The sequence below is a fragment of the Triplophysa rosa genome, linkage group LG15, assembly GCF_024868665.1.
Source record: "Triplophysa rosa linkage group LG15, Trosa_1v2, whole genome shotgun sequence".
In the NCBI taxonomy this organism is placed as follows: domain Eukaryota; kingdom Metazoa; phylum Chordata; class Actinopteri; order Cypriniformes; family Nemacheilidae; genus Triplophysa; species Triplophysa rosa.
In genome coordinates, this window is record NC_079904.1 from 24,229,145 (window position 1) to 24,242,551 (window position 13,407).

The following is a 13,407-nucleotide window of genomic DNA, read 5'->3' on the forward strand; positions in this document are numbered from 1 at the left end:
AGGATAAGTACAGATGAATTAGAGGCGGCTCTTGCCAGTCTCAGGGCTTCAATGACAGAGAGCATCGCAGTCTCAGTGGAATGACCGCTCTTGAAACCTGACTGGTTGCTGTCCAGGAGGTTGTTCTGCGTGAGAAAGGAGGAGAGCTGGTTACATACAACACGCTCAAGAGTTTTGGCAATGAAGGTGAGGAGAGATACCGGTCTGTAGTTATTTAACAGTGCAGGATTATGAGTGGGTTTCTTCAGTAGTGGGGTAATAAAGCTTGTTAATCGATGTCACACTAGTGTTGCGCCATCTTGGGAGGATGGCTGCTAGTGCGTTCAATGCAGTGTTTCGTTTTTGTTTGATTAGGAAATATAACTATGGTAGGTCGGTCTTGCTGTGTTAAAAAACTGCAATAGCATTACGCAGAGTCATTCAGGGAAAGCCCATGGTAATTTCACTTTCGATTTCTCCATATATCAAACAAAACAAGTAATGGTACATATCAAAACAATAATAGCAGTGGAGTATTATCCTCCCAAGATGGCGGCTGTTGGATATTTGATGTTATGTGTATCCACAGTTCAGAATATGTAGGACTCTGTGGCGTGTTCCATTAAAAACACAGGAGAGAAACACCTCCTTTTCTCTTCTTTATTGTATTTTCATCAATTTGATATGCAAGACCGGATCAGTTGCAGATGCACAAATAATCTTCAACAGGCAATCACATGTAGACACGACAGTCAAGGAGGTCAGCAGAAGATGAAAACATGGACATAGGTTTGACAGGATGGTTTGATGTCACTACAAATCAATATAATAAAATTTAGGAACACATACAACCAAACAACCCATATAGGTAAATACAATCAACAAAACAATTCAAAAGTAAGTATAAATACTATTGACATTAGTAATATACACAAATACAAATAATAATCCAAATTTACATTACACATCCTTAAAGGACAGGTTGCTTCAGCTCTAGCACCCCCACATCACCAATTCAAAGAACAATAGCAGGAAATGAGGCCTATTTATAGACATGGTGCAAAGCACTATGGGTATTGTAGTGCAGCATTAATATTTAATGGAAATATAGGAATATGGTGAACCTAGAATTGTGGGGAGGGTAGTGTTGACCCAAAGAAAAGAAGTAAGGGGATTGAATTCACAACAGTGGCGCCACCGCAACATGCAACATGGGGCGTGACGTCAGCTTCACATTCTCTATACGGCCTCTTTGAAGACTGCGGGAAATGTACCAGTGGTGAGAGACGAGTTGATAATGTGGGTCAGAGCTGGACCAACTGATGGAGAGATGGCCTGGAGAAGATGAGTGGGGATGGGATCAAGCGGGCAGGTCGTTGGGTGGTTCGAAGACATGATCTTAATAAGAGGGAGAAAGAGGGGAGCGAGCATGTGTCGGGGGTTTGGGCTTGACCAAGAGGCGGCGGTGTAGAGAACTGACTGCTGATGGTGGTCGTTTTCTTTACGAAGAAAGATGCAAAATCATCAACTGAGTTATGAGCAGAGAAGGTTTTAGAGTGTACGAGAGTCAGGCGAGTTGTTGATTTTAGAGTGGTAGCAGAGGAGACATCAGCAGAGAAAGAAGAGAGGAGAGACTGATAGAGACTGAGGTCAGTAGGATCCAGGGGCATCGCTAGACCCCTTTACTGGGGCACGTGCCACATCATTTAAATCTGCGGTGCCCTAGTATACTGTACATTCATTTTGTTTATTTGTCAGTGTAATCATTTACATTGATAACAGCGGCAAAAACGGATCTCTATGCAACGTAGTAACCTAATTCACTCTTGTAAAAGTGACGAAGTGGCGCACTTTAACTGGTCCGAAAACACAATCTCGCTGAAATCCATGTCCGTGTGCGTCTGTGTGTTTCCTCCCAACAACTGCAGCACACAGCTGCGACTGACGTACGCTATGAAAACATGACGAAACTAAAGTAAGTTTCTAAATAATATCCATGATCTTATTTTGACTCGATCATTCATAGTCCCTGTGCGTATGGACATCAGAATGTGTTGCTGTAAAGCAGGGAGATGGAAGCAGAAAGGACATGATGAGTTTGAGGGAGGTGAGACTTGATAAACACATCCCCAGCCCGTCAGGTCTCAGACATTAATGGAAAATGTCTCAGGAAAACCTTGGTCAAGTCTGTAAAACTGCATTGTTGCTTCAGATGAAATTAATATTTCATTTACTAGCTCTAGTTTAGGACATTACATAAGAAGTTGTCAGTACCTATGGCTGAGATAACTTTGTGCTATTACAGGCAGTGCAGTTTCATTCAGTACAGCTGGTAAAAAAATGTAAAAATCTTTGATGCGAAACCAGAATATATGTTTTTTAAGATAAAATATGTTCTTTATATTAGTTGGAGCCACAAAATGGCTGGTTTCTTGAAATACTGTAGTTGTAAATTCTTGAAAAGATGTCATTATTGATAGTTATCATTGTGTAATGAATGCAGATGTGCAAGAAGAGAATTCTCTCTGCTTTCATTATTTCCTACAGTGGTTGTTAATAAAGTTCATGTTTGTATGTTGTAGATACTTTCATATTTTTAAATACGTAATGTTTACCTCCCCGCAGTATTGTTGCACTGTAGGAATAGTGGTTCGAGCAAGGGAAGATGGTATAGTGCACTGTGTTGCACACAGCAGGTGTTTTAGACAGAGTAATGGGGCCTGTGCCCCGCTTTAGGTCGAGCAACGCCCCTGTTGGATCTTTAGCTTTGCGCCACTTTCTCTCAGCAGACCTGAGCGTGGTGCGATGCTCACGGAGAACATCACGGAGAACTAACCAGGGGGCAGAAGGGTATGCACGAGATGGCCTGGATGTAAGGGGGCATACGCTGTCTAAGCAGGAGGTCAGTGTGGAGCAAAGAGTGTCGTGTTAGTGTTCAAGAGAGAGAGCTGTTCAGCGGGAGGGAGCGTGGCGGAGACCGCACATCATATTAGCAAATGATTCGCTGAAAAGATTTGACTCATACCCCAAACCTCATCAAAGATGAAAGAACAGTAAAGAAGTAAAGCTGTGAGTGCACACCCTTACAACACACTGTCTTGCATTACTGTTTCAATTCTATTTCATTTCATTGAACTATAGAAGTAATAAAGAGACGTTGAAATAGATAAGTGAAAAGAGACACAATAGTTGGTATGATAAGTTTCTGTAGTGTGATTGGTTTGGTGTTCGTTTGTATTGAGAGGATTTGATTATTATTACAGTATATGAATTCTGACTCATGCATTGTTCTGTTTTCATTTAGTTGGTCACATCATTTTGATGAATAACAGCTGGACTCAATCAGGAGTTTGTGTATTTCTTCAAGTGCGGTGTTGTTTTCGTGTGTTAAAAGTGATTGGTTGTTTTTAACTCATGATGGGGTAAAAGATGGACAAAGCAACCGTTGAGTTATGAGTGAACATATGCTGGATTATTTGAACAGGACAGCACAAGTTCATTTATGAATATGGGTGATGATGATGATGATGTCTCAGGTTGATCATCACAGCAGGTGTTTTTATTGTGAGGTGTGTGTGTGCGTGTGACGTCACTTGGGTTAGTCTCAGGGGTTCTTCAGTTGCTATGGTGAGATTCTGTAAACTCTGTAACACGGGACCTGAATGAAACACTCACACAATCAAAGGTCCTTCTCTCAATATTTCAATTCCCAGCATCGCTGTTAGACACGTCAAAGGATGACTTCAAAGGAATGTTAATGAAGACAATAGTCATTCAGCATCTTTTCATGACACATTATGCTTATGAGAACAATAAATATGATATTGTTTGTTGTTGTGTTTGACTGTAAACACATGATGATATACAGTAGACTGTACAAAATAAAAGCACTACTCTCAGTCCTCTCTGGATGAAAGCATCTGTATGTGTATGTGACTGGACAAATTTGTTTTTAATGTTATTATAAAAATGTACTTTCGTTTTTGAAGATGTTTTACACTCAATCATAGATTTATTTGTTGTTTTTTCTTAGAAAAAGAACCACATTGATTTAATAACCGAATAATGCTGTGAGTCCATGAGCTCTGTGAAATGTTGTAAAGCATTCTTCATTCTTCTTCCTTGAGCTACACTCAAAGTGTCCTGAAGGTGTTTTACATCCAAACGGTGAATATGAAGGACAGCACAGGGAGTATTGAGTGAGGAAAAGAACATCTATAACGTCACAAATACACTCATTAGCATCCAGTAATAACACATAGATGCTGTTCTTATATGAACCCATCTGCTGCATTATATAGAGAGCGTTCTTTCATCTCCGTGGAAACCGGATGGAGTGAATTCTTCCAGATGTGATCTTCTCTGACTGGGAACAGAATTTACATTCTCACAGCGACACTGCATCTCTCTTCTGTTACGGCGAATAACAGACAATTGTGATTCAAACCCATTAAGAGATTGTTCACACAAAAGACTTTTATCTTACAATAACAATTTATACTAACAGCACCTGTCAATGTGTCATTTACAGGACAAAAACAACGAGTGTGAGTGAAATATGCGTTTAATATCAAACTGTTTTTAACAATGTGTATGGTACGAATGTGAAGCAGGACAACATTATGTGTAAAGTTTGTGTTTATTCTGAGAAACAGCTCAATTAAACATTGAAAGGTCGTCTTCAAAAATATCAACTGTGTCTATTAAACAATAAATAATTTCTAGTCTCTGTAGTAAAACGACACACCAACTGAACTCAGAACAGATAACTGCTCCTGTCTGAATGTGAACAAACACAATACAAACACATTTAAACAGGTTTCATCAATCTGCTCTTGAATCGTTGCTATGCACCAGTACTTCTGTTCATCATCACTGCTTACTTTTCATGATTCTGAAATTGTTCATGATTTTTATCAGTGTGTTCACATAGTCATTTCATAAAGAAACGCACACGCTCACGTGTAAAGCAGTCAGCGTCCGCAGCCGTTAAACTCTTCACATGTTAAAATCTGGTCTCGGAGGTGCCTCTCTTCAGACTGTTGCTCATAAACTCATCGTGCTCAGAACTCAAGTTATTGTGAGATCTGGAGATCATAAGAAGCTTCTCTTTTTTCGTGTAATCCCTCTTCACGGCCACCGGGGGCACTATGAGTCTGTCCATGGGGTCCTCTCTGTTCTCTAGTTTAGTGTATCCTTTACTGTTGCTGCGGTCCAGTCGAGGCCAGCTGGGGTGTTTCCTCTGCTCGGGCTGCACGGTGAGCATCGCGGGCCCTCGCTCTAAATCCAGCGATTTGGAATGAGCCGAGAACATGTGGAGCGAGCTGTTGGAGCCGAAGCCTTTACGGGCCGCTCCGGGTGACAGGAATCTACCGCTGGTGGATCCGGGTGACAGCGAGCAATGTGAAGACGCCGAGCCGTGAGATTCTGTGGCGGAGTTGCTCCGGAGCAGATGGGCGCCGGGTGGTTTGAAAGCTTTGGCGATATCAGGAACGGGGACCGTTAATGATTTCATAGACTGAGGTCCGGAGACGTCCCTGTTCAGCTCCAGTTCCTCCGTGATGCTGTCGATGTCAGGCTCATCGATGACGCAGTTGTTGAGTTTGATGACGGGCAGCGTGAAGGCGCTGATGGAGGAGGAGACGATGGAGCGCGTCTGGCATTTCCTCAGCGCACTGCCACACTGACGGCCGCTTTCAGACTGGAACCCGAATATGGATTCAGAGCGGTTCTTGTAGGTGGGCGACAGCAGGTTTAACCCTCCTTTAGCCTCGCTCATCAAACCTTCCTCGTCTTCAGCCGAGTTGGTCCTGTGAGAAAAGGACATCAGCGTGTTAGCTGCGAGCCGCGAGGCAAACTGACTGTCCTGAGCGAACGAACGGATCTCCGTGTCCCCGCAGGGACCCCCGTATGCCCCGTTGGCACACTTCTGCTCTTTGATCCTCAGGCTGTGAATGTCTATGACGGTGGAGTACATGTCCCTCATGTGGATAATCTTTGTCTCGCGATCTCTGTTCTCGTGTAGGATGGCATTGGCGCAGATGAAGATGAAAATCCCGATTCCCATGGTGAACGGACCCAACATTTTCATCTTCTCCGAATGCAGGTGTTGTTCGAAGAACTGTGCCAGAGAGCCCACCTGTTCTCTCTCCACTTGAGTATGGTTGGTGTAGACCTTGTTTTCGGGTGCCTTCAGGTGGTCTTTGTGAGGCCAGTATCCTAAAACGGCCATGGCAATGCCTGCCATGAGAATCAGTACTCCCAAAACCAGGAAGAATCCTGAAGCCGAGTGCAGCCGGATCTTCCCTCTCACCACCACCACATCTGATCGAGGTTTACGCTTACAGGCTTTCTTCTGGGCTGCAGGCGCGGGGCTCGGAGTGGACAGATGAAACTGAGAACGAGAGGAGTCTTGTCTCTTCAATGCAGCCAGTCCCGTGATCACGCCGCCAGTGGCAATCATCGCTGTGCCGATAAAAGCCTGCAAGACAAACAAACACATGTATACGTTAGCTGGAGCTTTCACAATCTTGTTCTTTCTCTCATCCCTCTGTACACATTAGAGGTCAAATAAACTGAGGATAAACACTTTGTTTTGGAAAAACATTTTCCAGATGACTCATTTTGTGTCTCTGTGTTATCCGTTTACATTTCAGCATTATTTGACTTCCCTTTTCTTTATTCAGCAGAAAGATATTCAAGTCAAGATTGCTGTGGATAATTATAAAGTACACTAACAAAACCCTGACTCAATAAAACAAAACAACAACACACAGCTGAAAGGCTTTATCTGTTTCCATCACTGTTTCTCTGAATGAATATATTATATTACCCTCTGAAATTCTGCACAGAAACACTAAAGTACATCAGTCAAGTGGAACAGCCCATAAACAAGACACAGCACCTTTAAGAGTTTGGACAGAAAACTGTTTGACAAAAAATGAGACGCTTAAAGCTGCTTGTTATAAATCTGCTGAAACGCTCTACACTTCTGTCCACAACAATGTCAAAACTGACAAAAAGTCTAAGCGGTTTAAACATTTCACTATTTTATCTGAGATCTTTAATATTTTTGCACTTTATTACACTGTAAGTTTTTTTATTTGCTTATAATTTTCAGTGAGTGTTTATATGATTTTTGATGAGTGGTTAAAATGATTTATAAACTTTCTTGGTTAATTTAGACATCACCAACATGTCAAGATGTAAATGTGGATCTGCACCGTGTAATAAAACCAGTTCAAGTAAGTCCAGTGTTAACAACTAGACAGCAGACAAATCCACTTCTGTCAGCAGTCATGTAATAATGCATGATAAATATTTACTACAACGAATACAGACGGTTTCAAAGCAACAACATAAACAAACGTTACTGCGCATGCGTGCGTTCGTGGACTGCACTTAACTTCCGGTACACATTCGCAAACAAAAGAGCAAGAGTGCCTGTAGATTATTTCTGATTACAAGCAAAAGAAACTTGACTGAACTTGTCTCTCTAATATTTTGAATTTAGACTGCGATACCAAGCTCAACCACTAGATGTCAATGTAGCATACGGGTTCTTTAAATGCGACCCAACTACTGGACCCATTCAACTAATTTTATTTAATAAAATCAACATAAGACAAATCCAACAAATCGATTATTTAATATAATTATTATACAGTAAAAAATGTGGTAACACTTTAGTATAAGGACCAATTCTCACTATTAGCTAGTTGCTTATTAGCATGCCTATTATTAGCATATTGGCTGTTTATAAGCACTTATAAAGCACATATTCTGCATGACCATATTCTACATTCCTAATCCTACCCAATACCTAAACCTAACAACTACCTTACTAACTATTAATAAGCAACAAATTAAGAGTTAACTAAGCAAAAGTCGTAGTTAATAGTTTACTAAAACCGAGAACTGGACCAAGAATGTAAATAAATCAATATTTATATAAATTAAATTAAATATAAATAGTTGTACTACTAGCCGCTAGCCAGACCGATAAACAGAGACAGGTCAGAAGTTATCTTCCGTCCAGGCGCGTGTGTCCGATGAAATGGGAATCATTTATTTTCCTAATCACGATCTACATTAAGAAGATTAATGCATTATTAGTTATTTTAAGTAAAAAAACCAAGATAATATGTCACATGAAAGCTAATGATTCATGAAACATCACAGATGTGATACATACACTAAAGCACAATAACTTAATAAATGTCACTTTATATATTTACACATTCTGTTAAGTCAAAGTGACTGTTTACTATTGATGAGATTTTAGTGAAATTCACAGATGCATCAAATGCACATAAATCAGCATTAGAGAAGGAGAGAGGGAAAATCTCATTTTGTTTATTAAAGGGGTCATATGGTGCGAATACGTACTTTGGTGTGTTATAAGTAGGGTTGGGAATCGAAAATCAATTCCAATTTGGAATCGGAATCGAAAGGCTAGGAATCGGATCGGAATCGAAAGGAATAGGAATCGGATACTTGAGATTAAAATTTGAATTCCTCTTATCAATTTCTGTGTGCATATTTTCAGAAAAGTACATGCTTTATGCATATTTTTTACTATAGTAAGCATAGTTTAGCTATAGAATTTGCATTAAAGCAAAGGAATCACAAATGAACCGTAGTTGCATTATAGTAACTGCAGTTTAACCATGATGTAGTTCAACTATGATAATACAAATTGTAATAAATCAGAAAAGGTGTGTTTCTATGTGTAAATATACACAAAACGGTGCTCATAAATATATATATATATATTTTGCAAACAAGTCAATAAGCAGGCTAAATGACCATACAGGTTGATATCTGAATGTTTTACTTCAACTGTGGAATCGAAACTGGGAATCGATAAGAATCGAAATCGATAAGCAGAATCAGAATTGGAATCGGAATCGATAAAATTGAAACGATTCCCAACCCTAGTTATAAGTTGCCCATGCATGTATTAGAAATGACACTATAATGACACGTAAAATGGCACAAATGAAAGTGTGGGAACAAAAGATGCATTCTATGTAAAAGCGAATGCTCACCCAGACCTGCCTGAACTGGCCAATCACAGCACACCTCGCTTTTCAGAGCCATGAGTTTTGTTAAACATCTGTGTGTTTCAGAGAGGCGGAGCAAAGAGGAGATACAAACATGCACGGTGTGTGGAAAATACAGCGTTTATCAACCTTAAATCCTGTAGACACACGACATCACATCTAAAACAAACCATAATATTCGCTTTAGCCCTGTCATATGACCCCTTTAACAATTCTTTTTAAACAGTTTATCTTTGGTTTTCCACTCAGTTTTAAGCATTGACTCTTAGTATCCTTGTTAGCATCATATGACAGTTTTATCAACACTATATGTTCACATACAGATGGACATTTAGCTGACCTCAACTCAATGTTTGTTTTCAAAATCCAAAAGAGTGAGTGCATGCTGAAAAAACACAAGTCGAGAAGTGTAATCGTCCAGTGGAAGACAACAAAGCTGTGATCATGTGAAAGAGTTGGAAGCGTCAGGATAAATGAGGAGGTGGTGATTATATAAACAAACATTAGAACAAAAGCACACATTGTGCTGCCGTCTGTCTTTAAATGAAACACCTCTAAAGAACACTTGAAGTGCGATGAAGAGTCTGTGTATGAACAATGTGTCTCTCACAGATGACTGAACGTCTCTATCATGGAGAGTTTATTTCACTTTTATCCAAAGCAACATGCAGTGCATTCGCATTTCCTCATGTCATCATCTTCTGATCATTTAAAGCGAGAGTAGAAGAGGATATCACACACCGACTAACAGTTTCTGGTGAAATCTCACGCTCTTCTCTTCTGACAGAAGTTTGTCACACACTCGCTGATTCAGAACACAGTGGAGGTGACAGACGGCATCTCTCTCTGTCACATGCTGAATTTATATTCATGTCACTGTCCATGTGTCATTCTGTCTCTCTCCTCTGTGTGTTTGCAGTGGAATGTATATATTTCTACAGAATTTACAATACAATAAACACAGAAACTGTGTGTGATTTGAACATTTTACCATTCAACTTATCCTTCAGTTTATTGTGTTATATGTTCTAGGGATGCACCAATTATGTACATTTTGGCCGATAATAATAACTGATAATTCTTTAACACTGGAAGCCGATAACCAATACATTGGCTGATGTACAGTATCTAAATATTTATATAAAATTCCCTAATACTGAAACAAAAGGCAAAATGCGGACAACTGTTTTTATTTGAAAACCTTGACTGCAGAAACAAGGTAACCATTAGTTCTCTTATTCCCCTGAAAGAAATGTACCAAGCCTACTTCACACCAGGCCCGGCTCCAGATATGAGATGAAAGGTGGGCCAAGGGATTTTCCAGGTGGGCGGAGGGGGGGCAACTAAATTTATATTTTTTGCCCCAAAATATTTATTATAAACGAACCATTTACAAAATAACTATTTAGCTTTTTGAATAATTCTTACGTATTAATATTGTGTATTTTATTTTTACATTCTTATGTATATATTTAGCCTACATTTTTTTTACATTTATTTTACATTTTACAATTTAGTAACTTTAGATTTGATGAAAACATAAAAAAGAACTATTCACATCACTATAATATTCACAACATTAACTTTCTGCTCATTTTAGAGAATTCTGTCACAAACTCATCTATGTCAGTCCATTGCTTCTTCATGAGCTAAAAGTTAAAAAACGTTTTCTCATGAAGCATTGTTCGGCGGAATGGTGTCAAAACCATCACCCGTCGGGTGAACCGCTAATATTTGATGTAACGGGTGTAATAATTATTCATGTGTCATTTGGGGTTCGCCGGTTCGGGACATAATACGCACGGGCGGAACCTTAGCAGATACGCTTTTACACATTCCTGTGCTTATTTGTCTTCAAACTCTGCCTGAAGAGCTGATTTCTAATCGCAGCGTTGAGCACTGTAGCCAATCGCGTGCAACTGATGGACAGCAGCCAGCTGCATGAGGACATTATCACAATTTACATAAACGTTTTAGCTCATCACGCTCCAGGTCTCTTTTCTGCATTCAGCTTTATTTAGCCTTGATGGCAGATTAGCCTTTAGCGGCTTTGGTATAATTTTACAGAAAAAGGTAACGGAAACTAGTGTTAATATCACATTAACAATATAGGCTATTTTTAACACATTTTGAATAAATCAAAACACATTTCATAAATCACTAATCAAATATAGAATAGCTAGCTACTATTAGCTAACAATATTTTAGTGGATTCACTCTTGGTTGTCTCTCCCGAAACTCTGCCATGTTGAGTTACTACACGTTTAAAAATGCATTAACCTAATATTTTGTTACTTGTTGCATGAGAAAATAAATGGTTTTATCACGTAGATGTAATGCAGGTGCGGTTCGGGTCGCGGGATGTTTGTCAAACGGGTAGGGTCGGGAACGGAATTAATTCAATGCTGCTGTCGGATGTCGGGTTGGGTGTTGTTTTAATTACTGCGGGTGCGGGTTTATCAAACAGGACCTGTGCAGGAATATGACGCAGGGTTGCTGAGAGATAAAGCCGCGGTTCACGGATCCTCTCTCTCAATTGCTCTGGGTGGAGACATGGTGGGCAACGCTTCTGATAAGGTGGTCAAAGCCCACCCTGGCCCCCCTGTGGAACCGGGCCTGTGGAGCCGGGCGATACCGATATGGCCGATAATTTACCGTGCATCCCTATGTTCTTCTGTATAAGAATCGCTGCGGAGAGAGATAGTCTTTATGGTGACTAAGAGGCATGAATATATAAGACTACTACCCCCACGATCATCTTCTTTTGAAGACACAGGTCAATGGGATGCTGTCTGAGTGGTGTGTCTGCGTGAGTGGGGGTGTTTCTGGGGGGTATGTGTGGGTGGGGGGTTTCTGGGAGGTTTGTCAGCTGGAGTCAGAAATAATAAGTCCGAACATATCGATCATTATGTTCTCCAGTGCTCGCCTTGTGAGCTCTGTGTCTGTTTGATGGAGAGAATGTGACCTTTAACAAAGCAAAACACATCTTGTGTGATGATATCAACGTTATTCCAAAACAAAACGATCCCTCACCAAGCGATGAATATATAACTTACTTACTTTCTGTGTCTGTAATAAACCTTACACCTGTTTAAGATCAATACACACCTGTATTCTTACAGATTAAGATATAAACCTGTATGATGACAAGTTGAGATAAATACACACCTGTGTACTGAAATCCTGATTTTACGTGTCCATTACGCGCGCGCGCGCGCTCGCACAGCGCTCTCTCTCGCTCTCTCATTCGCGTATTCCCGCTTTACTGTAGCGGATCCTTTCATAAATACTTTACTTCATAAAATGCTTTGAGTCGTCATGTCATAATCCAGCCAAAGAGAGGTTTTTTGTTTGGACATCTGGAGAAATAAACTTCCCCCGAGCGCGCGCATCCTCTCCATATCAACCCGGAGCGCGTCCACGGAGTTTTCCTTCACACAAACTTAACAAGTCTTCCCCAAAAACGCGCTCTTAACGACAATACGTCGAAGCTTTTTTCTTTTCACTTTCTTTCTTTCGCTAATCCTGACAGTCGAGCTTCTTGAGGTGAACATATTTCCTCGTCTTTAAATCCATAATGTCAGATGAGATGTTTCCGTTATTCCCCTCAGATATCTGATCACACGTCAGTAAATGTGGATGTTTTACCCCAGTAAATAATAAATGCCGTGTTTTTGTAAAGGATCTCCTCAGATGCATTGGTCTCGACACCGAGGAGCGAATCCTTTCCGTCGGTGGGAGCGCGAGCGCGGCTTTTGTATGCCCACGTGATGCCGTTCCAGATGACGCAAATTGACAGGGAGAGCGCGTGCCAATCTGAATAATTAATTAGAGTAGGATTAAAAGAATCCCAGCGGATACCCCTTAGGAAAATTAACCATAGTCTTATTATAGTAAAACCATTGATTCCCATTTGTAGTTTCACTACAAATATATTTATAATACTAATTAGTACAAATAAAAAATAAATGAACTATACTAGCCTATAGTTAAACCATTTCCACCCTTACGAAAATTTAACATGGTTTTACTACAGTTAAAACCAAAACAACATGGTTACTGTAGTAAAACAATGGTTTTGCCCTAAGTAATCAATGCACCAAAAAACCATAGTTACCACACTTGTACCACAAAAAAAACATGGTTAATTTTCGTAAGGGCATATATGGGATGTGTGCTTGTACAGTTAGAATCATGTAGATGTTGTCTCTCTTCGTTTTATATTTTGAAGTATTTCATCATTTTGGTCAAGAATATGTTCTTAAACTCACAACAGAAGAATTCATAGTGATTTGCAGCTGTAGAATCATCGTGATTGTCATGGAAGGTCAGCAGTAAAATGTGGAAAGTGTTTGGTGTTTGG

At 40.1% G+C, this 13,407-nt stretch overlaps 1 protein-coding gene across 1 annotated transcript; it reads right to left on the reverse strand.

Annotated features, from left to right (window-relative positions):
- Positions 1-4,511: 4,511 nt before the first annotated feature.
- tmem200a (transmembrane protein 200A) lies at positions 4,512-12,765 on the reverse strand. The gene is made up of 2 exons (XM_057353605.1): positions 12,213-12,765; positions 4,512-6,460 (listed from the first exon to the last, which is right to left on the reverse strand). Exon 2 carries the CDS (start codon positions 6,440-6,442, stop codon positions 4,985-4,987), a length of 1,458 nt encoding a protein of 485 aa, XP_057209588.1. The 5' UTR covers positions 6,443-6,460; positions 12,213-12,765; the 3' UTR covers positions 4,512-4,984.
- Between the last annotated feature and the right edge of the window lie 642 nt (positions 12,766-13,407).